The sequence below is a fragment of the Pseudorca crassidens genome, chromosome 20 (genome assembly GCF_039906515.1).
Source record: "Pseudorca crassidens isolate mPseCra1 chromosome 20, mPseCra1.hap1, whole genome shotgun sequence".
NCBI lineage: Eukaryota > Metazoa > Chordata > Mammalia > Artiodactyla > Delphinidae > Pseudorca > Pseudorca crassidens.
In genome coordinates, this window is record NC_090315.1 from 26,025,341 (window position 1) to 26,049,535 (window position 24,195).

Consider the following 24,195-nt stretch of genomic DNA (forward strand, 5'->3'; position numbering starts at 1 on the left):
CGCTGCCCCTGGGCCTGCTTGGTCCCTGTGCTTCTCCGCTCTGCCCCACCTCAGTCTGCTGGACAGAGACAGCTGCCCTTATCCACCGACTCTGCTGATCTAAGAAGCAGGAGGAGACAGACCACACCTCCCCAAAGGGAGCATGGTGGTGTGAGGACAGACCTTGTGCAAGGGCTCGTGTAAAATAAGGCTGTGATGAAAATGAAAACAGGACCTCACAGCAGCTTCCAACGCTAGTGTTTTCTGCCAGCCATGTCGCTGTTGCTCTGACAGTGACTGAACTCTGAGGGCCAGAGAAGGCAGGTTGAGTGGACAAATGCTGTCAGGCCAGTAGGGCAAGCTCTGTGTGCAGGAGCTCTGTATGCACCCTGCCTCAGCTCTATGTGACCTCTGGGGCCAGAGTCAGCTTCAATCCTGTATTCATTCATTCAGCTAATATTTATTGAGCACATGCTATGAGTCCAGTACTGATCTCGGCACTGAGGTTATAGCAGTGAGCAAACCACAGCCATCCCTGCCCTCACAGAGTTATGCTTTAGTGAGGAGAGAGAGGCAATAGACAAACGAATATCACATGTCAAGTGGGCAAAAATAATTAGAGAAGAGATGGGAATGCCGAGAGGTGGGGTCTGGTCACTGAGGAGTTAGCTTTTGAGTTAAGACCCAAGGGAGGGGTTGTGGGGAGCTACACAGATGTCTGAGGAAAGAGCATTCCAGACAGAGGGAACAGCACATGCAAAGGCCCTGAGGTGGAAGGAGCAGCTGTTTGAGGAGTGGCAAGGAGACTAGAAAGGAGTGAGAGAGAAAGTGGCAGAAGTTGCGACCAAAAAAAGTCATAGGAGGCCAGATCACCAGAGCTACTTAGGTTATTTTTTACTTTTACTCAGAGTGAGATGGGAACCCTTGGAGGGTTTACACAGAGGTGTGACTTCTCCTGACTTATGTTTTACCAGATTCTCTGGTTGCTGTGTGATGAGGGTAGGGACAGAAGTGGGCATTCGAGTCAAAAGGCTGTTATGGTCCAGGGGAGATATCGTGGGCCAGGGTAGAGGTGGGGAGAAGATGTTTGATCTTGGATATGTTTGAAGGTAGAGTTGACAGGTGTTGCTTGATGGAAAAGGTGGGTGTGAGAGAGGGAAGTCTCGGATGATTCCCAAGTTTTTTGTTCAAACAGCAGGAAGGATAGAGTTGCCATCAATAGATGAGGATTGCTGTTTGTGAAGCAGGTTTTGGGGTAAAATTAGAAGTTGGTTTTGGATGTGTAGAATTTGCAGATGCCTATTGGATGTCCAGATGGAGATGGATGTGTGAGTCTGCAGCTCAGGGCTGATATCCAGCTGGAGATTAAAGTTTATGAGATGTCAATGTATGAGTTGTTAGACAGATCTCTGAGCCTGGATGTCTCACCAGGGGTGAGTACAAATAGAGAAGAGGTCCAAGGACTGGGCCCAGGCCCTCCCTGCTCAGCAGTTAGGGGAGGAGAGGAGGAGCCTACAAGCTAGACTGAGATGGAAAGACCAGTGTATTTACAGCTAAGGACATTCATTCCCCAGCGTTGTGGGAGTTCTGCTTTATGCCAGGTGTCAGGAGGAGGTGTGCAGGCCAGTGTAACTGCGAAGCTTCAAGAAATATTTTAGCCAGGTCAAGGGAGCTGTCCCCTTGGGATGGTCACCCAACTGTTCTTGGCTATATTTGATGTGGGCAGGGGTTGATCTATGCTGGTCTTTCTGGTCTACCCCAGTAGTGATGCTGTCTCCTTGCTAGGCTTTCATGTGTTGTGTAGCTCTTTTCCTAAACAAATATGTTCTCCATTAACTCATTTTTCAAACTCAAGTGTGTTTGTCACATACCCACCCATCTTTCCATCTGTGTTACTGATGACTGTTTTAATGGTAATACCCTGGATGTTGGTAACCTGAGGTGGTATCCTGTTGCCCTCAGATCCTGATTACCTAGGATCAGACTGATTTGCCCAATTTGATATTCTGCTCATCAGCAGAGAATAAAGCAGAAAGTTTCTTCTTTCAACTTTGTTACAGGAAACATTTCCGAGATGCCAGAATTTATCTTCCCGCATTGGAAAAGCGAGTTGAGGGATCACATGGGGATCTGTCTCTGCCAGTTCATTCTGCAGCCTGATCCCAAAAGTGTTTTATCGAGTGTCTCATCGTATCAGGTGCTCTAAGGTTGTGTGGGTGTGGTACACGTACAGAGGAAGGCAGGAGCTGGTGCCTGCGTTTCTGTGCTTATTAGTCTGAATGTTATCAATCACAGTCCAGAAAGTGTGGCTGATGGAGCTGACTTCGTTCTGAAAGGTTTTTGTTTTTGTTTTTGACTGTATGATCTCAGCTTATTTTCATGAGATTTGACTGTATATCAGTCAGGATGCTTTTGGAAATACGTAACAGAAACTCAAGTTGAACTGGCCTACATCAAAGAGGCTTTTTAAAAAATCCATATCAGGGCACTTCCCTGATGGTCCAGTGGTAAAGAATCTGCCTTACAGGGACTTGCCTGGTGGCACAGTGGTTAAGAATCCACATGCCAGTGCAGGGGACGTGGGTTCGATTCCCTGGTCAGGGAAGATCCCACATGCCGCAGAGCAACTAAGCCCGTACGCCACAACTACTGAGCCTGTGCTCTAGAGTCCTCGAGCTGCAATACTGAAGCCCGCACACCTAGAACCTGTGCTCCACAACAAGAGAAGCCACCACAATGAGAAGCCCGCACACTGCAGTAAAGAGTAGCCCCCCTCACCGCAAATAAAGAAAGCCCGCGTGCAGCAATGAAGACCCAACACAGCCAAAAATAAAATTAAAAAATAAAGTAAAATAAAGAATCCGCCTTACAATGCAGGGTACGTGGGTTTGATTCCTAGCCAGGGAACTAAGATCCCACATGCCATGGGGCAACTAAGCCCACGCGCCACAACTACTGAGTTTGCACGCCTCAACTAGAGCCCACGTACCACAAACTACAGAGCCCACGCGCCACAACTAGAGAGAAAACCCGCACGCCACAACTAGAGAGAAGCCCATGCGCCGCAATGAAAGATCCCACACGCCTCAACGAATATCCCACGTGCCGCAACTAAGACCTGACGGAGCCAAAAATAAAGTTAAATAAATAAGTAAATAATAAATCTTAAAAAAAATTTATTTTAATCTTTATCAGTAAAAAGTCAAGGAGGGCTTCCCTGGTGGTGCAGTGGTTGAGAGTCCGCCTGCCGATGCATGGGACACGGGTTCGTGCCCCGGTCCGGGAAGATCCCACATGCTGCGGAGCAGCTGGGCCTGTGAGCCATGGCCGCTGAGCCTGCGCATCTGGAGCCTGTGCTCCGCAACGGGAGAGGCCACAGCAGTGAGAGGCCTGTGTATCGCAAAAAAAAAAAAAAAAAAGGTCAAGGAGTGGACTTCCCTGGTGGTGCAGTGTTTAAGAATCCGCCTGCCAGTGCAGGGGACACGGGTTTGAGCCCTGGTCTGGGAAGATCCCACATGCTGCAGAGCAACTAAGCCCATGCACCACAACTACTGAGCATGTGCTCTAGAGCTCGCGAGCCACAACTACTGAAGCCCGCACACCTAGAACCCGTGCTCTGCAACAAGAGAAGCCACCACAATGAGAAGCCTGCGCACCGCAACGAAGAGTAGCCCCTGCTCACCGCAGCTAGAGAAAGCCCGCACACAGCAACAAACACCCAACGCAGCCAAAAAAAAAATAAAAAGTAAATAAAATTTAAAAAGTCAAAGAGTAAAGTTTAATCAGGGGGCTTAAAAGTGTCACCAGATCTCTTTCTGCTTTCTGGCCTTGTCTTGTTTTCTTTCTCAGCTCTGCTTTCCTTTTTTTTGGCCACACTGCCTGGCTTGTGGGGTCTTAGTTCCCTTACCAGGAATTGAACCCTGGCCCTCGGCGGTGGAAGTGCCAAGTCCTAACCACTGGACCGCCAGGGAATTCCCTGCTTTGCTCTCCTTTGGGTTGGCTTTGTTTTCAGGCATCAGAAAGTTCTAGCCAAATCCTCAGGCTACTGCTCACATGCCCACCCCTCGAACCTGTGCAGGGGGTGCCCAGCCTGAATCACATGCCCCTTTGGAGCAGGGCTAGCGTATAAGTTAAGAGTCAGGCTAAGCTGCTCTAACCAAAAGGCCCCAAAATACAGTGGCTCAAACAAGATGGAAGTGTGTCTCTGTGATAACAGCCCAAAGGTAGGGGGAGTCCAGGACTGGCTTTGCCCCGTGAGGTCATTCAGAGATGGGCTGGTGGGCTGGCCCTGTTTTCTCAACATGGGGCACTGAGGCTGCTGCTCTGGTGTGTGCATTCCTCAGGAAGTGGGGAAAGGGAGAGAGGAAGGAGAGAGCATGCTTTTAAGGAAGTGATGTGGAATTTACACATATCACTCCCTTTCACTTTCCACTGGCAAGAACTCAGCCACACCTGGAAACTCAGTGTTGGGCATGGGGATGTTTACAGAAGATTCTGGCCGGCTGGATGCACTTAGTAGAGGTCTCTCTGTGACTGGTGGGTCCTCTCCCTGTCTTCAACCTTTTAGGTGTGGCTACAGAGGAGGCTACATGGAGGTGATCAACCTGCACCCTGAGATCAAGGGCCAGCTGGTAAAGCTGCTCTCGGTGCGTCTGTGCCCGCCAGTGTCTGGGCAGGCTGCCATGGACATCGTTGTGAACCCCCCGGTGCCAGGAGAGGAATCCTTTGAGCAGTTCAGCAGGGTGAGTCAGCTTGTCCCACGGCCTGTCTGCATCACTGCTGTGACCAGTGTTCACCATGTATTGTCTCAATGGCCAGCCTCTGTCTAGATGGCCTCCCGGGGGTGCTCGTGGTTCCACGTGGCACCTGACTCACCCCAATGAGGTTAAGTCTCAGGATGCAGCTGGGCTGTATTTGAAGTGGGAGGACTGTTGCATGTGGGGGGGGGCGGGGTGCACCCCTTCCTGTTTCTCGCCTGTGAGCACCACGGATGGGCAGGCGCCCAGAGGGAATGGCCTTGTGTCCTGAGAACACCCTGGGTGGGAGTGGGAGGGGAATGATTCTGTTACTAAACTAAAAGGGGGAGATGGATGAGCATGGCATTGATTCTAGGCCACGGGCCACAGCTGCAGGCTGTCCTTGCAGCTTGAAGTGATGCAGTCAAACCTTTTTAACTGCAAGTGAGAAAAACCCAACTCTAAGTAGTTTAAACAGAAATGGAATTTATTGGTCATATAACCAAGAAGTCAGTTCCCAGCTGTTCTAGATTCACAACCTTTTTTAAAAATTGTGGTAAGATACACAGAACATGCAATTTACCATTTGGATCATTTTTAACTGAACAGTTTAATGCATAAAGTACACTCATTGTTGTGCAACCATTACCACCGTCCATCTCCAGGAACTTTTCATCATCCCAGACTGAAGCTCTGTACCCATTAAACAATAACTCCTCATTTCCCCCTCCCCCCCAGCCCCTGGTAACCTCTACTCTACTCTCTATGAACATGACTACTCTAGGTACCTCATATACAGTGTTTGTCTTCTTGTGACTTTATTTCAATTAGCATGACGTCCTCAGGGTTTATCCCTGTTGTGGCATGTGTCGGACTGTGCCTCCTGTTTAAGGCTGAGTGACATTCCCCTGTGGGTACATGCTACGTTTTGCTGATCCGCTCATCCGCAGGCCACAGCTCTTCACCCACACATTCCAGTAGTACTTGCAGAAGTGCTGGACTGCTTCCTCCAGCTTTGGACACATGTCCAGCTCTGAGCCTGTCACTGATGTGCTTTGCCTGGATCACGTGCCCCAAACACACCACATGGATTGGGGGAAGGGTGACTCCCCAAAATGAAGTGGTGGGGCTGTCTCCTAGAAGCATGTTCTAGGGTGTTCCATCCAGGCCCAAGTTCATTCAGACCAATGGGCAGGGACTGGTTTTTCTCATTTTCAGGAATGACATCCTGGTACAAGAGTAGAACCCATGGGCTTCCCTGGTGGCGCAGTGGTTGAGAGTCCGCCTACCGATGCAGGGGACACGGGTTCGTGCCCCGGTCTGGGAAGATCCCACATGCCGTGGAGCGGCTGAGCCCGTGAGCCATGGCCGCTAAGCCTGGGCGTCCGGAGCCTGTGCTCCGCAACGGGAGAGGCCACAACAGTGAGAGGCCCGCGTACCGCAAAAAAAAAAAAAAAAAAGTAGAACCCGTGACACAGGCTACCTAGGACCTACCTGTGGCCCGTGTGCTCCTGCCCCAGGGCACATGGCAGCCTCATGGGCTGAGCGTCTATGGAAGAAGTTCCTGCAGAGGGACATGTGTTTTGCCCACCTCCCCCATTTGCTGTGCTTATGCACACGCAAGCTCACCTTCACCAGTCTGCCCTGACGCCCCAGTTTGAAGGGATAGTTTCCAGGGTCTGGAGCCATGATGTCCAGAGATGCTAACTCCTGTGCTTTCTCTGTCTCATCAGGAGAAAGAGTCCGTCTTGGGTAATCTGGCCAGAAAAGCTAAGCTGACAGAAGACCTGTTTAACCAAGTCCCAGGAATTCACTGCAACCCCTTGCAGGGGGCCATGTACGCCTTTCCTCGAATCTTCATCCCTGCCAAAGCCATGGAGGCAGCTCAGGTCAGGGGTGCCAGGTCAGGGCTGGCTCTCTCACTGGGTTCACATGGGACTGCTTCTTGCCATGGGGAGCTAAAGTGTTGGCCCTAGAGGCTCTGAACTTTGTGTATCTGTTGGTCAGATGGTACTTAGTGTGTAAAGATGACGGGCTCTCAGAGACCCAGCCCTGCAGCATGCTGTGTTGATGCGGTGGGTGTGAGGCCGGCCCCAGGTGAGCGGTGTGCTGAAGGCAGGTGCCCACATGTGATATGATGCATTTAAAACTGAACAGAGGGCTTCCCTGGTGGCGCAGTGGTTGAGAGTCCGCCTGCCGATTCAGGGAACACGGGTTCGTGCCCCAGTTCAGGAAGATCCCACGTGCTGCGGAGCGGCTGGGCCCGTGAGCCATGGCCGCTGAGCCTGCGCGTCCGTTGCCTGTTGAACAGATGCTGGGGAAGCATCAAGAGCAGTCTCTTTCACCTGGCCACAGTACCCTAGAGCAGCGCTTCTCAGACTTGAGTGTGTACGTGGATCACCTGGGGTCCTGTTAAAAATGCCGATACTGGTTCAAGAAATCTTTGGAGGGGCCCAAGATTCTGCGTTTCTAGTAAGTTCTCAGGTGGTGCCACAGACCCTGGTTTGAGGATCAAGGGCCAGAGCCGTATCTCTGAAAGTGTCCTTCTACCTGCTTACCTCCTCGATACCTTGTTAAACATTCAAAATCTGGCCCCACCCCTCAGCCGATTGAATCAGAATTTCTGGTGTTGGAGCCTGAGAACCTATTTAACAGGTGGCCTGATTGTGCAAACCGAAGTGTGAGAAGCACCAACAGTAGGGCCCCTGAGAGGCTTGTTCCTTGAGGCCCCCTGGGCAGAGACCTCAGGGCCCTGGCTTGGCGTATAGGACACAGCCAATGCTTGTGGAGCTGCTCCGTGGGGGTAGGGTACACAGGCAACAGGCTGGCACTCCCCACTGGAGAGCAGAAGCCCCGCAGCCCATGGCTGTCCCACAGTGGCCTTTGGGTTCTTTGTTCCTGGCCCCAGCTGCTTACAGCACCCAGCATCCTGCCTTGGTTCTCACAGGAAGGGAGGGCAGAAGGGCCCTGCCATGGGAAAGAACCTGCCATCTCAAGTGTATTTGGCTTTGAGATTGTAATGTTTGTACAGTGCGAAACCAGGAATGAATCCTAAGTTCTGTCCCACTCCCACAGGCCCATAAGATGGCCCCCGACATGTTCTACTGCATGAAGCTCCTGGAGGAGACGGGCATCTGTGTCGTGCCCGGCAGTGGCTTTGGGCAGAGGGAAGGCACCTACCACTTCAGGTACCACTTCCTCTGCACCGGCGGGCTGGTCCCGGGTTTGTCTTGGGAAACTTGGGCTTCTTAACATCAAGGCACCTACAGAGACTGGGATGTGTGGAGCCCCTGTCCCCCCATCCCACTCCCATTCTGTCCTGCTGCAGAGGTAGCTGAGACCCTGCGCCAGGGACTAAGGAAGACTGTGGGCGACGCCAAGGTCATCTCCTTGACTGCTCTATCTCCCCTCCACTGCCCCCATCTATCATATGCCATCTGCAGTGTTCCCGTGCTATGTTTTCTTTTCCTTCCCCTGTCCCTTTTCAACTCTGTGATGGTATCATACAGCATCCAGGAGCTCAATAGCTTGTCCATTGCACCAAAAGCCTGCTGAGATGTTGCCTCTGAGACATGGTGGAATTGCTGTGCCTCCTTTCACAGGCATGTGACTCTGCTGGGCGAGCCGGAGCAGGTCAGCCAGGTCTTCCGCTGAGGCCAGTTCTGTTCCAAACAGCACCCTCTCCATGCGCAGCACTCTCAGATGTTTCCTGCAGCAGATGCTAAAAAAAGAAATATCATGGGCTTAGCACCTGGGGCTAAGTCTTGAGGCAGTGAAGGTCCGTGGGTAGGGCCCCACCCCCCACCCCCCATCCCCCGCAGTGGACAAACATGTGTGGGTGGTGTGGATGGCCTTTCCACCCTTGTTGGATTCACCTTGGCAATTCACAGGTCATTCAAGAGGTGGTTACTTCTCCAGGGCTGCCCTTAAGGCTGGGAAGCAGGCTGACCGTATTGGAGGGAGGAGTTAGTTACCATGGCAATGTGGGAATTCCTGTGGAGGAAAGTTATGACTGGAGGTTCTCACTGTGAGACTGATGGTGGAGATGGAAAAGGCCTGTCTAGCAGGAATGGAGTCTCGCTCTGTAGCCATAGGAAATACCAAGAGTCGTGCGCTGGAGAAAGTTCTATGCACCTGTCAGAGTGTTGGGCAGACCTTCTGTGATTATGGGTGGATGTGTTAGTGAGCTGAGATGCTGCCACCAGCTTATTGCTTTTGTTCACATATACGAGTTGGGTAAAAAAATGTGTGAATGGTGGGAGAAAGTGGTTCAACAAGTGCCAGGTGCTGTCCAGAGCCTGGAGCCATCGCAGTGGACAAGACAGGCCTGTCCCTCCCCACACAACTTGCCCGCACCACCTGGTCTCTGCAGCTGCAGGTGGAGGAGTGACCTGCCAGGTTCACTTCTCTCCCCTTTTCCAGAGCCACTTGTCTCTGACTGACGCTGTTCTCTTTCCTGACAGAATGACCATTCTTCCTCCGGTGGAGAAGCTAAAGACGGTTCTACAGAAGGTGAAGGACTTTCACATAAAGTTCCTGGAGAAGTACGCGTGACGACTCCTCAGGCCCCAGAGGGAGACCTGGCCCTCAGCCTTCCTCCTGATGCCCACCCAGCCCAGACTGGATTCGCCCCCCCAGCGACTCCGCCTCAGGCCTTACGAAGGCCACTGGTCGCTTTCATCGTCATTTTGCCCCAGGAGACTTCTTTCTTTGTGCCTTGATGTTGGGAGCACCTCTCTTCTGAGCAAATGTGAATTGGGGTTGTCTCAGAAGCCCTGTTTTTTGATGCAACCAAAGTAGAGGGGACTTGCTCAGCATATATGGTGGTGTTCTCTGAATCTGTTGTTGTTGCTTTTGGAAAAGTCTTTTGGGGTTGAAACAACCAGGGTGTGTTGGGTGAGCTGTTTCAGATCTGGAGAAACAAGGTGTCGGGAAATGTATAACTTAACCATGGTGAGGACTGGAAATCGCAAACTCACCACCATGATCTGTGAAATAAAACCTTTAGCAGTATGAAAATCTAGTCCTTCAAACAGGAGAGCCTAGAGTCCACTGGAGGCTCCGAGAGGGCCCGCCCTTCTGACCTGGAGGCAGGCAGCCTGCTCTCAGACAAGAATGGTAAGGGCAGCAGCGCATGGGGCTGGACCGCATGCCAGACTAGGTGGTGGCGGGCACCGGGGGCTATGGCCAAGGTCAGAGGGTCCTGCAGGGGAGGAGTGGGTGTGAGCCAGGCTCCGATTTGAACCGGGCCTCCACGTGGGAGCACACAGCAGGTAGTGAGGACTCTGCACACACGAGGGCTTTGGGTGAAGGGTTCTCTTGGGCATGCTTAGGCTGGGACGCCCATCCAGGGATCTCCTTGGACTCCAGGGGCACAGGGTTCAGCCCAGCAATATCCCAGTCACGTAGAGGGATTCTACCTGGTGGTGTGTGGATCCATCCCACTGTTACCCAGCAAACAAGCAGTCTCATCCAAGGGCTTGAGTGAGCCTTTAGGTGATAGTAGGGCAAGGAAACACTGAAAACGTTCTAGTGAGGGAGGGGTATCCTTAAGGACATGAAGACAGTTAAACCACACCCCCTTCCCATAGTGTTTGTTGAGTTGTTTCAAGCGGAATTTGGTCCCTTTCCTAGCTCTTAATTGGTCAAAGTGCCTGGTAGCGTGGCTGCTGTGTACATGTGATCCGATTCAAAGTTTATAGAAGTATTTTACCTTATATGCAAAGTGTTTTGCCTCCACATCTGCTTCTGGCTCCCCTCCCAGACTCTGCAGACTGTCCTGTAGCATCAGTCATCTCTCGGGGGAGGGGGTGGGAGTTGGGGGATCATCCACCAAGTGCACAGTTTCCCTGGTATGAGCAAACCTGGGTGCAGGGCCCAACCTGTGCCCCCAGAAAGTGGGCACTACGGGTGGCAGCAGGCTTACGCCCTCTTTTCCTACTGTGGGCCTTCCCTGGTGGGCGGTTAGGGAAGCCAAGGCCAGCTCAGGAGTCTGGGGATCCAGCAAGTCCCAAAGTGGAATTGAAGGGACTGGAGAGAAATCTGAAAAGGCTAAAGGAGTGAGCTTTGAAAGCAGCCTCCTGTGCTATAATTCCCATGCCGGGTCCATGCAGGGGATGCAATAGGAAACTTCAAACTGTCCTTACCACTAGCATTACAGTCCCTATGAAGAAAGTAGCCACAATCTCAAGTAACAAAGGGAATGTTTGGGGACTTTTTCTTCCTTAAAAATTTGAGAAAATTGCACTTGTGCTTGTTGATGGTATAAAAACCAGGATGTGTCCCAGAGTTGTGAGATTTCTGGTGGAAAGGTTAAATAGTAGAAGCTAGTATATTTTTTATATTTTTGTAACAATTGCTTTTTTCATGGGGGGGTGGGGTAGGGTTAGTATTTGTAGTTTTAACAAGTCCAGTAGTTTTTTTAATAAATCTCTTCAGATTATAAATAACCCCTAAAAATTTTGCAATGTTTACATGATTTTTTTAAAAAGATGTCATATACACTTGGTTTGGTTTTAAAATAAATGAGTAAAAACTTAATAAGGTCAGCTGGTTTAGGAGGTTAACTTCATTCAGGTAGGAACGCTGATCATGATAGATTTGATTTTCTGCAGATTCTGATGTCTTGTTTGGGCACCACCAGAGTAAGTCGTTTGTCATTTGAGGTCGCACTTTAAATCCACACCTGTGAAGTTTTCTGCTGTTCATCTAGATCTGCCTGTGGGGATGCTGGGCTATACCTTGTTGGTCCATCACCTTGCACCTTGAGGCCGAACTGGTTGTCCCCATGTTTGTGGATTTGCAGGAAGAGCTGACAGGCCTGCCTGTCCCTGTTTGCCGTTCTGGATTCTCGTAGGCATCTCCTGACAAAGGTACTTCGTGATAAGCTCTGGTGGAAATTTCTGAACAATAAAATATATGTCCAAAATGGTGGCTGTGTTTAACTTGCTTTGTAGTTTAAATCTAAATATCAAGCGGACATCACTAATTGTATATCTTCACTCTTATGTTCATTCTTACGTTCCTAAGTCACAGCTTTTCAGTTTCCATTTCTTCTTAGGTGTCAACTCCAAGGACTCTGGGCTGCTTTTTATTGCTTGAGGTGGGGAAACTTCACCGATTCTTTAGAATGTTGTTCAAATGAAAACAGACCTTGATTTTCTAGTGGAAGTGAAACAGGAACTAGCAGCTTCTTCGCAGGGGGCAGGGGAGGGCAGGCAGGCAGGGAGAGCCAGAGAAGCAGTCCTGAGGCCAGTGGGGAAAGGGGAGCTGCCTATACAAGCGATTTCATTCATTTCCCTAGCCTTTCCCAGATCCATGTCAATGTTAAAGTGTGGTTCTGGGATTCAGAACTTTATTTTTCACTTAAAACAGAAACGTCTGTCTTTATTATAGAAAATTTGGAAAATATATTTTTTAAAAAATAGGATTCTTTCAGGAGGAAGACATGGAAACCTACTCAAAGTAGCTTCAGCAGAAGAGAATTTATTGTGTCATGTAAGAGGAATTTATTGAAATCCTGGAGGGATGCTGACTTTAGTTTTGATGTGCACTGTTAAGTGCAAAGCCTGCCTGTCCATCTGTCCAGTTCTGCATCGAAAAATCCCACGGAGGGGCTCTGCCTTGGTCCACATGCCCTTCTCTGAACAGTCACTGTGGCCCTTGAGAATAGAGTCCTTTGGCTGGCCCTGTGCATGAGCGGTGGTAGAGGAGGGTCTAGAATGGCCAGACCCCTCAGGGCCATTGGAGGAGAAGCTGCTCCCCACAGAAATGGGGGCTGGAGGTGGTGCCACACCCACAAACCTCATTTAACCACAGGTGGCTCTTTAGAGAGGGGCTGGGGAAGGAGGCGGTGTGTTCAAGGCAGGTTGAAAGTCATTACTGGTTGATAACCAAGGGGACTGAAGATGCTCTGCACACACACACTGTACACACACATACACACACACACACAGGGACATGTGCATCTTCTTGTCTGGGGAGCAAACTTGGTGTAGTTTATTCTACAAAGATTTTATTAAATAGACAAGGATGGGGAAATACAGTAATTATTCTAGACTATTTTTGGTATAGTGTTTGCTGTAAACACACCTAGAAAGCTTTCAAATGTTTGATTTGAAAGCATAAGCCACAGACTTCTAGGGAATGGGGAATCAGAAGCTAATAAGATGTGGTCACTGTCCTCAAAAAGCCTACAGATGGAATGGCCACCAGATGGTTCAGTGCTCAAATCCCATCCACCCAACAGGGCTGGGCTTAAAAGAAGAATGGGGGTGACGCAAAGGAGGGAGGGACTGATGCTGTTCTCTACCTAGTTGGGGGTGCCTCTACCTACCTCTACTCTTTCCACAATGCCTTCTGAGGTCTTCCATATATCTTCCTTTTGGGCTTCATCCTGCCACCGAGCCAGGAGACCCCTCAAGAAAAAGAAAGATGAAACTCACTGCCAGACACCCACCCAACTCTCTTCCTTAAGAGGACATGTCAGTTAGAATTTCCTATTTCATTCTCCCACTTGAAAAAATAAGAGGCACCCACACACCTATGGTCAATCAATCTATGGCATAGGGGCAAGAATGTACAATGGAGAGAAGACAGTCACTTCAATAAGTGGTGCAGGGAAAACTGGACAGCTACATGTAAAACAGTGATTAGAACATTTCTTCCCTCACGCCACCTACAAAAATAAAGCCAAAATGGATTAAAGACCTAAATGGAAGACCCCAAACCATAAAACTCCTAGAAGAGAATGTAGGCAGTACATTTTTTTTTTTTTTCGTTACGCGGGCCTCTCACTGTTGTGGCCTCTCCTGTTGCGGAGCACAGGCTCCGGACGAGCAGGCCCAGCGGCCATGGCTCACGGGCCCAGCTGCTCCGTGGCATGTGGGATCTTCCTGGACCGGGGCACGAGCCTGTGTCCCCTGCATCGGCAGGCGGACTCTCAACCACTGCACCACCAGGGAAGCCCGGCAGTACATTCTTTGACATAAATCGTAGCAATATTTCTTTGGATCTCTCTCTCAAGGCCAAAGAAATAAAAGCAAAAATAAACAAATTGGCCTTAATTAGACTTCAAAGTTTTTGCACAGCAAAGGAAACCATTTGCAAAATGAAAAGAACATACTGACTGGGAGAAAATATTTGCAAATGACCTGACTGACAAGGGGTTAATATCCAAAATCAGCTCATACAGTTCAAGGTTAAAAAAAAAAAAAAAAAAAAGCCAATCAAAAAAAAAAAAAAAAAATGGGCAGGGGCTTCCCTGGTGGCGCTAGTGGTTGAGAGTCTGCCTGCCGATGCAGGGGACACAGGTTCGTGCCCCGGTCCGGGAAGATCCCACATGCCGCGGAGCGGCTGGGCCCGTGAGCCATGGCCGCTGAGCCTTCGCGTCCGGAGCCTGTGCTCCGCAACGGGAGAGGCCACAACAGTGAGGGGCCCGCGTACAGCAAAAAAAAAAAAAAAAAAAAAAAAAAAATGGGCAGAAAACCTGAATAGACATTTTTCCAAAGAAGACGTAACAGATGGCTAACAGGCACATGAAAAGATGCTTGATGTCGCTAATTATTAGAGAAAGAAAGAAAAAAAATACCACCTCACACTGGTCAGAATGGCTATCATCAAAAAGTCTACAAATAACAAATTCTGGAGAGGGTGCAGGGAAAAGGGAATCCTGCTACACTATTGGTGGGAATGTAAATTGATACAGCCACTATGGAGACAGTATGGAGGTTCCTCAAAAACTAAAAATAGAACTACCATATGATCCAACAATCCCACTCTTGGGTATATATCTGGAAAAAATGAAAACACTCATTCACAAAGATACATGCATCCCAATGTTCATTGCAGCACTGTTTACAATAGCCAAGACATGGAAACAATCCAAGTGCCCATCATCAGAAGATTGGCTTAAGAAGATGTTGTATATATACATACATACACACGATGGAATACAGCCATAAAAAAGAATGAAATAATGCCATTTGCAGCAATGTGGATGGACCTAGAGAATATCATACGAAGTGAAGTAAGTCAGAGAAAGACAAATTGTGTATTGCATCACTTATACGTGAAATCTAAAAAATGAATGTGTATAGCAAAACAGTACCATATAGAAAACAAACTACTGGTTACTAGTGGGGAGAGGGAAAGGGGAAAGGACATGATAGGAGTATGGGATTAAAAGATACAAACTACTATATATAAAGTAGATAAGCAACAGGGATATATTGTACAGCAGAGGGAACTATAGTCATTATTTTGCAGTAACTTTTAATGGAGTATAATCTATTAAAATACTGAGCCACTATGCTGTACGCCTGAAAGTAATATAATATTGTAAATCAACTACAATTTAAAAAAAGAATCTGTCACTAAAAAAATTAGAAGATATAGAGTCGTCCCTTAGTATCCATGGGGGATTGGTCCCAGGATCTCCCAGGATACCAAAACCTGAGGATGCTCAAATCCCTTATATAAAATGGTACAGTATTTGCATATAACTCACACATATTCTTCCATATACTTTAAATCATCTCTACATCACTTATAATACCGAATACAATGTAAATGCTACATGAATAGTTGTAAATACAATGTATATAGTGGCTGGTGTGTGGCTAATTCAACTTTTGCTTTTTGGAATTTTCTGAAAAAAATATTTTTTGATTTGAGGTTGGTTCAATTCACAGATATGAAGGGCTGACTCTCATGTTTTTGTGGGGTTTTTTTTTAACATCTTTATTGTGGTATAATTGCTTTACAATGGTGTGTTAGTTTCTGCTTTATAACAAACTGAATCAGTTATACATATACATATGTTCCCATATCTCTTCACTCTTGCGCCTCCCTCCCTCCCACCCTCCCTATCCCACCCTTCCAGGTGGTCACAGAGCACCGAGCTGATCTCCCTGTGCTATGCGGCTGCTTCCCACTAGCTATCTACCTTACGTTTGGTAGTGTATATACGTCCATGCCTCTCTCTCGCTTTGTCACAGCTCACCCTTCCCCGTTTTTTTTTTTTTAATCTCCTCCCCAGTTTCGTCTGCTTTGCTCTGAATGCATAACCTTGAAGTCCTTTTGAAGATATTAAATTTCAAAACTGTAAAAACATCGAGAATCCTAGTGATGCTTATGTCAGAGCACAAAAGTGTACATTAAATCACAGTGTAAAACAAAAAGTATTCTGATTATCAGAGTAAAGATGTTCATGTGGAAAAACTAGAAAATAAAAGTCAAGGAAGAAATTTAAAAATCCCCTGTAATTCTCTAACCAGAATTAATCAAGCCTACATTCCTTTTTTGGGGACGCGCCACATGGTTTGCGGGATCCTAGTTCCCCAACCTTGACCAGGGATCGAGCCCAGGCCCTTGGCAGTGAAAGTGTGGAGTCCTAACCACTAGACCGCCAAGGAATTCCCCTAACATTCCTTACTGTCCTTTTCCTGAGAGTATTTTTATATGGTTGAGACGTATGTGTGTGTTTAGATCCTTTTTTTTTTCCCCCTTAACATTAGAACATGCTAATAAAAGTGCCTGATGAGCAGTTTGGTTGGCTACTTCATCAATGCTATGAATAAATAGTCATTTGGCTAACTGCACACTTAAGCATTTAGATTATATACAGTTCCTGGGTTTTAAAAATAATGCCACTTAATACATCCATACATAGAGAGGGTATTCCCCTCCCTCACCCTTGTGTTTTAAGGCTTGTTGTGGAACATGCTCAGGAGTGGGTGTTTTCCATGAACCGCCAGGTCCTTCACCCCTGAGGCAGAGCCAGAGCTGGGCAAATCATTGTGCACACCTTGGCTCTAGCACTTACCAGCTAAGAGGTCACTGAGCCTCAGTGTTGCCATTTGCAAAATGGGACTAATCATACCTATTCATGGGGTAATAGAACAACTGTGAGCACTGAATAGGAAAATGTATGTGTGTGGGGGGGAATTAGCATATCTCATGCAAGTAGCTTCATTTGTTGACCATTTTCTGTGATAATCTGATTAATCTTTAGAGCAGTGCTGATATGATACATGTTCAATAAATGTTTAAATTGAAGGGAAAAATACACCCTTGGAATGCTAGATACAATATGAAAATGACACGTAGAGGAAGTGAGGACTCTTTCCCAATACTTCTGAACATACTCTGCTAGACAAAGTACACAGGTTATTTTTTCTGTCAGTGGTAACTTTTTTTGTCACAGTTTCTGAAATAAAAATGCATTGGGTCCAGTTACACTAGACTCCTTATGAGGTAGGTCCAATAAAAAACAACACTTTTACAACTCTAGTGAAACTGGACATTTGTTTTTGGTGCAGGTCTATCTTGACGTGCTGGGACCAGTTAGGAACCGGTATTTACATGGAGTTGTGTCCTCTCCCAAAAGGAACTTTGTGGACCTTTTTCCCTTTATGGTTAAAGTAAGCTGCTATTTGCCGTTTCCACCTTAAAACTTTAAAACAAAATGCTCCCAGTCGTTTGAGTCAGCATCATGGTACACTTTGAGTGACAGAGCCCCACTCCAGGAGTTAGAGTGTATATGTTAGGATTCTTTTGGTTGTACATGACAGAAAACCAAATCTGAGAAGTCAAGAAGACCTGGAGAAGTCAAACCTACATTCCCCAGGCTCCCTTGCGGCTATGTGTGGCCATAAATTTAATGGGACATCATAAATAGTGTCATGTGGCAGCTTCTGGGAACTTTCCTTAGGAGAAACCTGCCCTGTGTCCCTTTTCTTCCTTGTCCTGTCCTCTAACTGCTTGGAATGCATGGGTGACAACTGAGACATGACAACAAGTGTTTCTTGTGCAGAAACACTGTGTAAGATTTTGCTATTATTTTTGTTGTTGTTATTACTCCACCCTAATCCTAATGACATAATCTTTTGTGCTTTCAGAATCATTTGCCTGGAATTTAGCTTGATCATCTCATCTTTGTTACCTACCAGGGCAGCCTAATAAGTGTTGGCAACAGTCATAGAAATGCTAACAACGTCTGTCACGCATGTAGCACTGGCTGAGTAGCTGTGTGTCAGGCACAGTGCTTGGTGATGGGGAACCAGCAGTGAGTAAGACGTGGTCTCATGGTTTATAAGGTTGATGATGCTTATGCTGATAAGAGTGAGAGAAGTAACAGTGATACACTGTTGATAGGAGTATAAGTCTGTACCATTTTTTTGCGAGAGCATTTTGGCACGGTCAACATTAAATATACACATGCCAACTTTAAAACTGCAGTAACTTGGGACTTCACTGGTGGCGCAGTGGATAAGACTCCACACTCCCAGTGCAGGGACCCAGGTTCGATCCCTGGTCAGGGAACTAGATCCCACATGTATGCCGCAACTAAGAGTTCCAATGCCGCAACTAAGAGTTCCAATACCACAACTAAGGAGCCCACATGCCACAAATAAGGAGCCAGTGAGTCGCACCTAAGGAGCCTGCCCACCACAACTGAGACCTGGTGCAACTAAATAAATAAATAAATATTTAAAAAGAAAAAAAAAACTACTGTAATCAAGACAGTATGGTATTACTTTAAGGAGAGACAAAAATAAAGAACAGAATAGAGTCCAGAAATAGAACCACATACATTTATCACTTTGGCATAAAAGAGACCACACACACACGTATCTTTGACACATCTGTATTGACAAAATAATTTTTGACAAGCATGCTAAAGCAATCCAGCAGGAAAGGAAAGTCTCTTCAACAAATGGTGCTGCAACACCTGGGTATTCATATGGGGAAACAAATGAACTTCAACTCCTGCCTCACACATGTGCAAAATTTGGGGTGGATCATAGACCTAAATTTAAGAGTTAAAATGATAAATCTTCTAGAGGAAAAACATAAGAGAAAAATCTTTGCGACTTATGATATAAATATTTCTCAGGACAAAAAGGCACAAATCTTAAAACAAAAAAAATTGATAAATTGAACCACATCAAAATTAAGAGCTTCAGGGGCTTCCCTGGTGGCGCAGTGGTTGGGAGTCCGCCTGCCGATGCAGGGGACACGGGTCCGTGCCCCGGTCCGGGAGGGTCCCACATGCCGCGGAGCGGCTGGGCCTGTGAGCCGTGGCCGCTGAGCCTGTGCGTCCGGAGCCTGTGCACCACAACGGGAGAGGCCACAACGGTGAGAGGCCCGCGTACCGCCAAAAAAAAAAAAAAAAAAAAAAAAAAAATTAAGAGCTTCTGCCTTCTAAAAGGACATGATTAGGAAATTAAAAGGCAAACCACATGCTGGGAGAAAACATTTTCAGAACATAAATCTCATAAAAGTCTTGTAACAAGAGTATATAAAGAACTTCAAAAGTCAATAAGACAAACAACCCAATTAAAAAACAGAGGTGGGATGAACTGGGAGATTGAGATTGACATATATACACTATTATGTATAAAATAGATAACTAATGAGAACCTATTGTATAGCACAGGGAACTCTACTTGGTGCTCTGTGGCGACATAAATGGGAAGGAAATTCAAAAATGAGGGGATATATGTATACATATGGCTGATTCACTTTGCTGTGCAGCAGAAACTGACACAGCAGTGTAAAGCAACTATACGCCAATAAAAAAAAAATTTGTTTTTAAATGGGAAAGACTTGAACAGACACTTCACAAAAGAAGATATACAAATGGCCAATGAGCACATGGGAAGATGCCCAACATCATCAGTGACTGAAAGGAATGCGAATTAAAAGCACTGAGATGTCACTAGAGTGACTAAACTGAAGAAGATTGACAATACCAAATGCTGAAGGCATGGAATAACCAAAATCTCGGGGGTGATGCAATCACTTTGGAAGACTGCTGGCTTCTTACAAAGTCAAACATACATCTACTTAGTGACCCAGTAATTCCACTTCTAGCTAGGTGTTTCCCTAAGAAAAATAAATGTCCACACATGTCCACAGAGGCCTTGTCTGCGAAGGCTCTGTTTGGGAACCCCTCCCTGCACTGTGGCCTGGAATCTCTCATGAGGCAGAAAGCTGGGGCCATCCTAGGGCTCCCTTCATTTGGTCCCCATCTCTCAGGGAACACTGTCTTGTGTTGCCTGTTGTCCATTGTCTGAAAAATATTGTTTCCTGTGTTTTTTCCACTCAGTTTTTAGTTTTTTAAGGTGGTTGGGTAAATCCAGTGCCCATTACTCCATCATAGCCTGGAGCAAAATTTTCCTGTTCCATGTCTTCATAGGGCTGTGTGCTACACTGTTACATTCATCTGTCAAAAATTATAGAACTGTCCACTTAGGATTTGTGTATTTCACTGTAAGTAAATTATAACTCAACAGACTTTACTGGGGTTGGGAAGGGAATACATGTGTCCCTTGATCCAGAAATTTCACCTCTAGGAATTTATCCTAGAATGTTTTCCCACTTGTGAAAGATGTGTTTGTGTATATATATATATATATATATATATATATATATATATATATATATATGAAATAAAATTTATATTTTAAGGCAGGACAAGAAAAAATTAAAGATAAAATTCTCTCTCTGTGTTTGTTTGGGCCGCCTTACCCCCTCCCTAATGTGCAGCGCACATCTACATTACATTAACCAGAGCTCCTCAAAGATGGGAGTGCCTGCTCAACCACAAAGATCTCTTTTTATTTCTTTCTTCGGACACTAGCAGTGTACATTTTTAGAAGAATAATGTTCTTTCCCATCTCTGTAGGGGTCATGATGACTTGCTTCTCACTTTGTACGTGCTTACCTGGACTATGTAACCTTGGTGAACTTTATGTAACGTATCAGTATGTCATTTTCATGTACGATCTTTTGTCTCAAAAATGTATATGACTGTGCCTTCAACTTCTAATAGGCATTCTCAGAGCTTTCTGAGAATCTGCTTCCCGAGTTATAATCCTCAGTTTGGCTTGAATAAAATGCCCTTTGTTTCTTCTTAACTTGACAGTTAATTGAATTTTCGTTGACAGTATTCAAGGATGTTCTTGGCAGCATTGTTGGCCATAGCAAAGGAGGGGGAAAACCTACATATCCACTAATGAGGGATTGGTGTATCCCTCCAAATGAATACCATGCAACTGTTAATCCAGATTAGTACATCTGTATCTACTGACATGAAAAGTCATCCAAGATCCACTATTAAATTGAAGTTGCAATTGCAATTGCCGTACGTAGTACAGTGGTGGACATCTCAGTATTGTCTGATCAGACTCACCCTCTCCTGGGAATGTTCTCCCCCCACGTCAGGAGCTGCCTCACTCTAAGGTGACTCTGTACCCCCTGGACTGCAGATGGATCAGTAAGTCCATTCCCACGATTGTCTAACTTGAAATATACTCTAATTCTCGAAAGGCTAAATTATTTTTAAAAAATGAAACTCAAGCCCCAGAGAAAAACATGGATCTTGTCTCATGGAGGAAAGCGGTCTTCAATGAGACAACAGAACTGACATTCAGAGAAGATCAGAGATGAGAGTCCACGGCCCAAAGGCCTTCACGGGTTTTGCCTTGAATTTCTTCAGTTGTTTTCAAAGTTCCCAGCCACATCTTCGCCGTTCCTGTGGCTTGGTTATCTGATTTATTGGATCCTAAGTGCCAATAAATTCTCCTTTTGGCCATGTTAGCCAGAGTTAAGTTCCTGTTGCTGCAGACAAAGCGTATGTTAGTATATGCATAAGGAAAATTGAGGGGAAAAAAAGTTTTATATATATATATATATGTATGTATGTATATATCTGGTCTATAGATGCTCAAACTGCTCAGCTTGATTTTTAATAAAGGGAACTGGGAGGAGGAAATAGTGTGACCACAGCTATCCACAGCTGTTGCTGGGTTTATCAGGGCAGTAAGTGAGGCTGGGGCTAGTTTCGTTTAAAGGTAGAAATGTGGATTTTGAGCGGGGAGTGGGGGTCTCCTGGGTAACCTTGAGATAGCTCTGTTCCTGATTAGTATTTGATTATGGAAATCAGTCTCTCTCACTTGCTCTGTCTCTGTCTCTTTCACTCTCTGTGTCTCTGTCTGTCTCTTAAAGACAAAGGATTTTCCCTCATAATGTTGTTCTGCCTTAAAATACTTAAGCTGACAAATCCTTAAGAAGAATTCTTAAGAAACATTAAGCAGCTAAAAAGTTGCAAGCCCTTACTTGTCTTTAGAGCTTTGCTGGATTCATCAGATTTAGTATTTAATCGCTTAATGTAATCTGTGTTCCTGGGGAAAAAAATGTGTAAATCAAAGGATTTTTTTTTTTTTTTTTCAGTACGCGGGCCTCTCACTGTTGTGGCCTCTCCCGCTGCGGAGCACAGGCTCTGGACGTGCAGGCTCAGCGGCCAAGGCTCACGGGCCCAGCCGCTCCACGGCATGTGGGATCTTCCCAGACCGGGGCACGAACCCGTGTCTCTTGCATCGGCAGGCGGACTCTCAACCACAGCGCCACCAGGGAAGCCCCTATCAAAGGATTTTAAATTTCTGTTTGAATTTTATTTATTTTATTTTTTATACAGCAAGTTCTTATTAGTTATCTATTTTATACATTTTAGAGTTATATATGTCAATCCCAATCTCCCAATTCATCCCACCACTGCCACTGCCCCCCCCACTTTCCCTCCATTGGTGTTCACACATTTGTTCTCTACATCTGTGTCTCAACTTCTGCCCTGCAAACCAGTTCATCTGTACCATTTTTCTAGGTTCCACATACATGCGTTAATATATGATATTTGTTTTTCTCTTTCTGATTTACTTCACTCTGTATGACAGTCCCTAGATCCATCCACGTCTCAACAAATGACCCAATTTCATTGGCTTTTTATGGCTGAGTAATATTCCATTGTATATATGTGTCACAACTTCTTTATCCGTTTGTCTGTTGATGTGCATTTAGGTTGCTTCCATGACCTGGCTATTGTAAATAGTGCTGCAATGAACATTGGGGTGCATGCGTCTTTTTGAATTATGGTTTTCTCTGGGTATATGCCCAGTAATGGGATTGCTGGATGATATGGTAATTCTATTTTTGGTTTTTTAAGGAACCTCCATAATGTTCTCCATAGTGGCTGTAGCAATTTACATTCCCACCAACAGTGCAAGAGGCTTCCCTTTTCTCCACACCCTCTCCAGCATTTGTTGTTTGTAGATTTCCTGATGCTGCCCATTCTAACTGGTGTGAGGTTGTTTTTGTAGGTCCTTTTCTTCTCTTGTGTTTCCCACTTAGAGAAGTTCCTTTAGCATTTGTTGTAGAGCTCGTTTGGTGATGCTGATTTCTCTTAGATTTGCTTGTCTGTAAAGCTTTTGATTTGTCTGTCGAATCTGAATGAGATCCTTGCTTGGTATAGTAATCTTGGTTGCAGTTTCTTCCATTTCATCACTTTAAATATATTGTGCCACTCCCTTCTGACTTGATTTCTGCTGAGAAATCAGCTGTTAACCTTATGGGAGTTCCGTTGTATGTTATTTGTCATTTTTCCCTTGTTGCTTTTAATAATTTTTCTTTGCTTTTAATTTTTGTCAGTTTGATTACTATGTATCTTGGCATGTTTCTCCTTGGGTTTATCCTACCTGGGACTCTCTGTGCTTCCTGGACTTGGGTGGCTCTTTCCTTTCCCATGTTAGGGAAGTTTTCGACTATAATCTCTTCAAATATGTTCTCGGGTCCTTTCTCCCTCTCTTCTCCTTCTGGGACCCCTATAATGTGAATGTTGGTGCATTTAATGTTGTCCTAGAGGTCTCTTAGGGTGTTTTCCTTTCTTTTCATTCTTTTTTCTTTATTCTGTTCCATGGCAGTGAATTCCACCATTCTGTCTTCCAGGTTATTCTTCTGTCTCAGTTATTCTGCTATGGATTCCTTCTAGTGTAGTTTTCATTTCAGTTATTGTACTGTTCATCTCTGTTTGTTTGTTCTTTAATTCTTCTAGGCATTTTTTATTTAATTCTTCTAGGTCTTTGTTAAACATTTCTTGCATCTTTTCGATCTTTGCCTCCATTCTTTTTCTGAGGTCTTGGATCATCTTCACTCTCACTATTGTGAATTCTTTTTCTGGAAGGTTGCCTATCTCTACTTCATTGAATTGTTTTTCTAGGGTTTTATGTTGTTCCTTCATCTGGTTCATTCCTCTGCCTTTTCATTTTGTCTGTCTTTCAATGAATGTGGTTTTCACTCCACAGGCTGCAGGATTGTAGTTCTTCTTGCTTCTGCTCAAAGGATTTTTAATTGTTTAAACTGTGGCTTTTTAATAATAGTTGTTATGTTTATTTGTAAAAAAAATTAGCAAACACAGATAAGAAAAAATAAGAGAAAATCACTCATGGAAATGCAAATATAATCTGGGTAGTGCAGAAACTGAAGGGTTTATTGTTAATATGTTAGGTGTGATAATGGCATTGTAAACACATAAGAAATGTCCTTTTCAAAGATGCATGTTGAATTATATAGGGATAACATTCAATGATGTCTGATATTTGCTTTAAAATACTTCAGGAGAGAGAGGTCTGTTTTTAAAAAT

The 24,195-nt window shown here is 45.7% G+C and overlaps 1 protein-coding gene across 2 annotated transcripts in view; it reads left to right on the plus strand.

Moving 5' to 3' along the window:
• GPT2 (glutamic--pyruvic transaminase 2) overlaps positions 1-11,646 on the plus strand; it is a 35,219-nt gene extending 23,573 nt beyond the window's left edge. Inside the window, exons 9-12 of one of the 2 annotated variants that reach the window (XR_010939109.1) lie at positions 4,547-4,721; positions 6,449-6,618; positions 7,791-7,903; positions 9,179-11,646. Coding sequence is in view for 1 of the 2 variants with exons in the window: in XM_067719391.1 (XP_067575492.1) it covers positions 4,547-4,721; positions 6,449-6,604; positions 7,791-7,903; positions 9,179-9,269 (535 nt within the window). In the remaining variant the exon portion in view is untranslated. The remainder of the gene's footprint in view (positions 1-4,546; positions 4,722-6,448; positions 6,619-7,790; positions 7,904-9,178) is intronic. The other variant, XM_067719391.1, reaches the window with a different exon arrangement.
• The last annotated feature ends 12,549 nt before the right edge of the window (positions 11,647-24,195 follow it).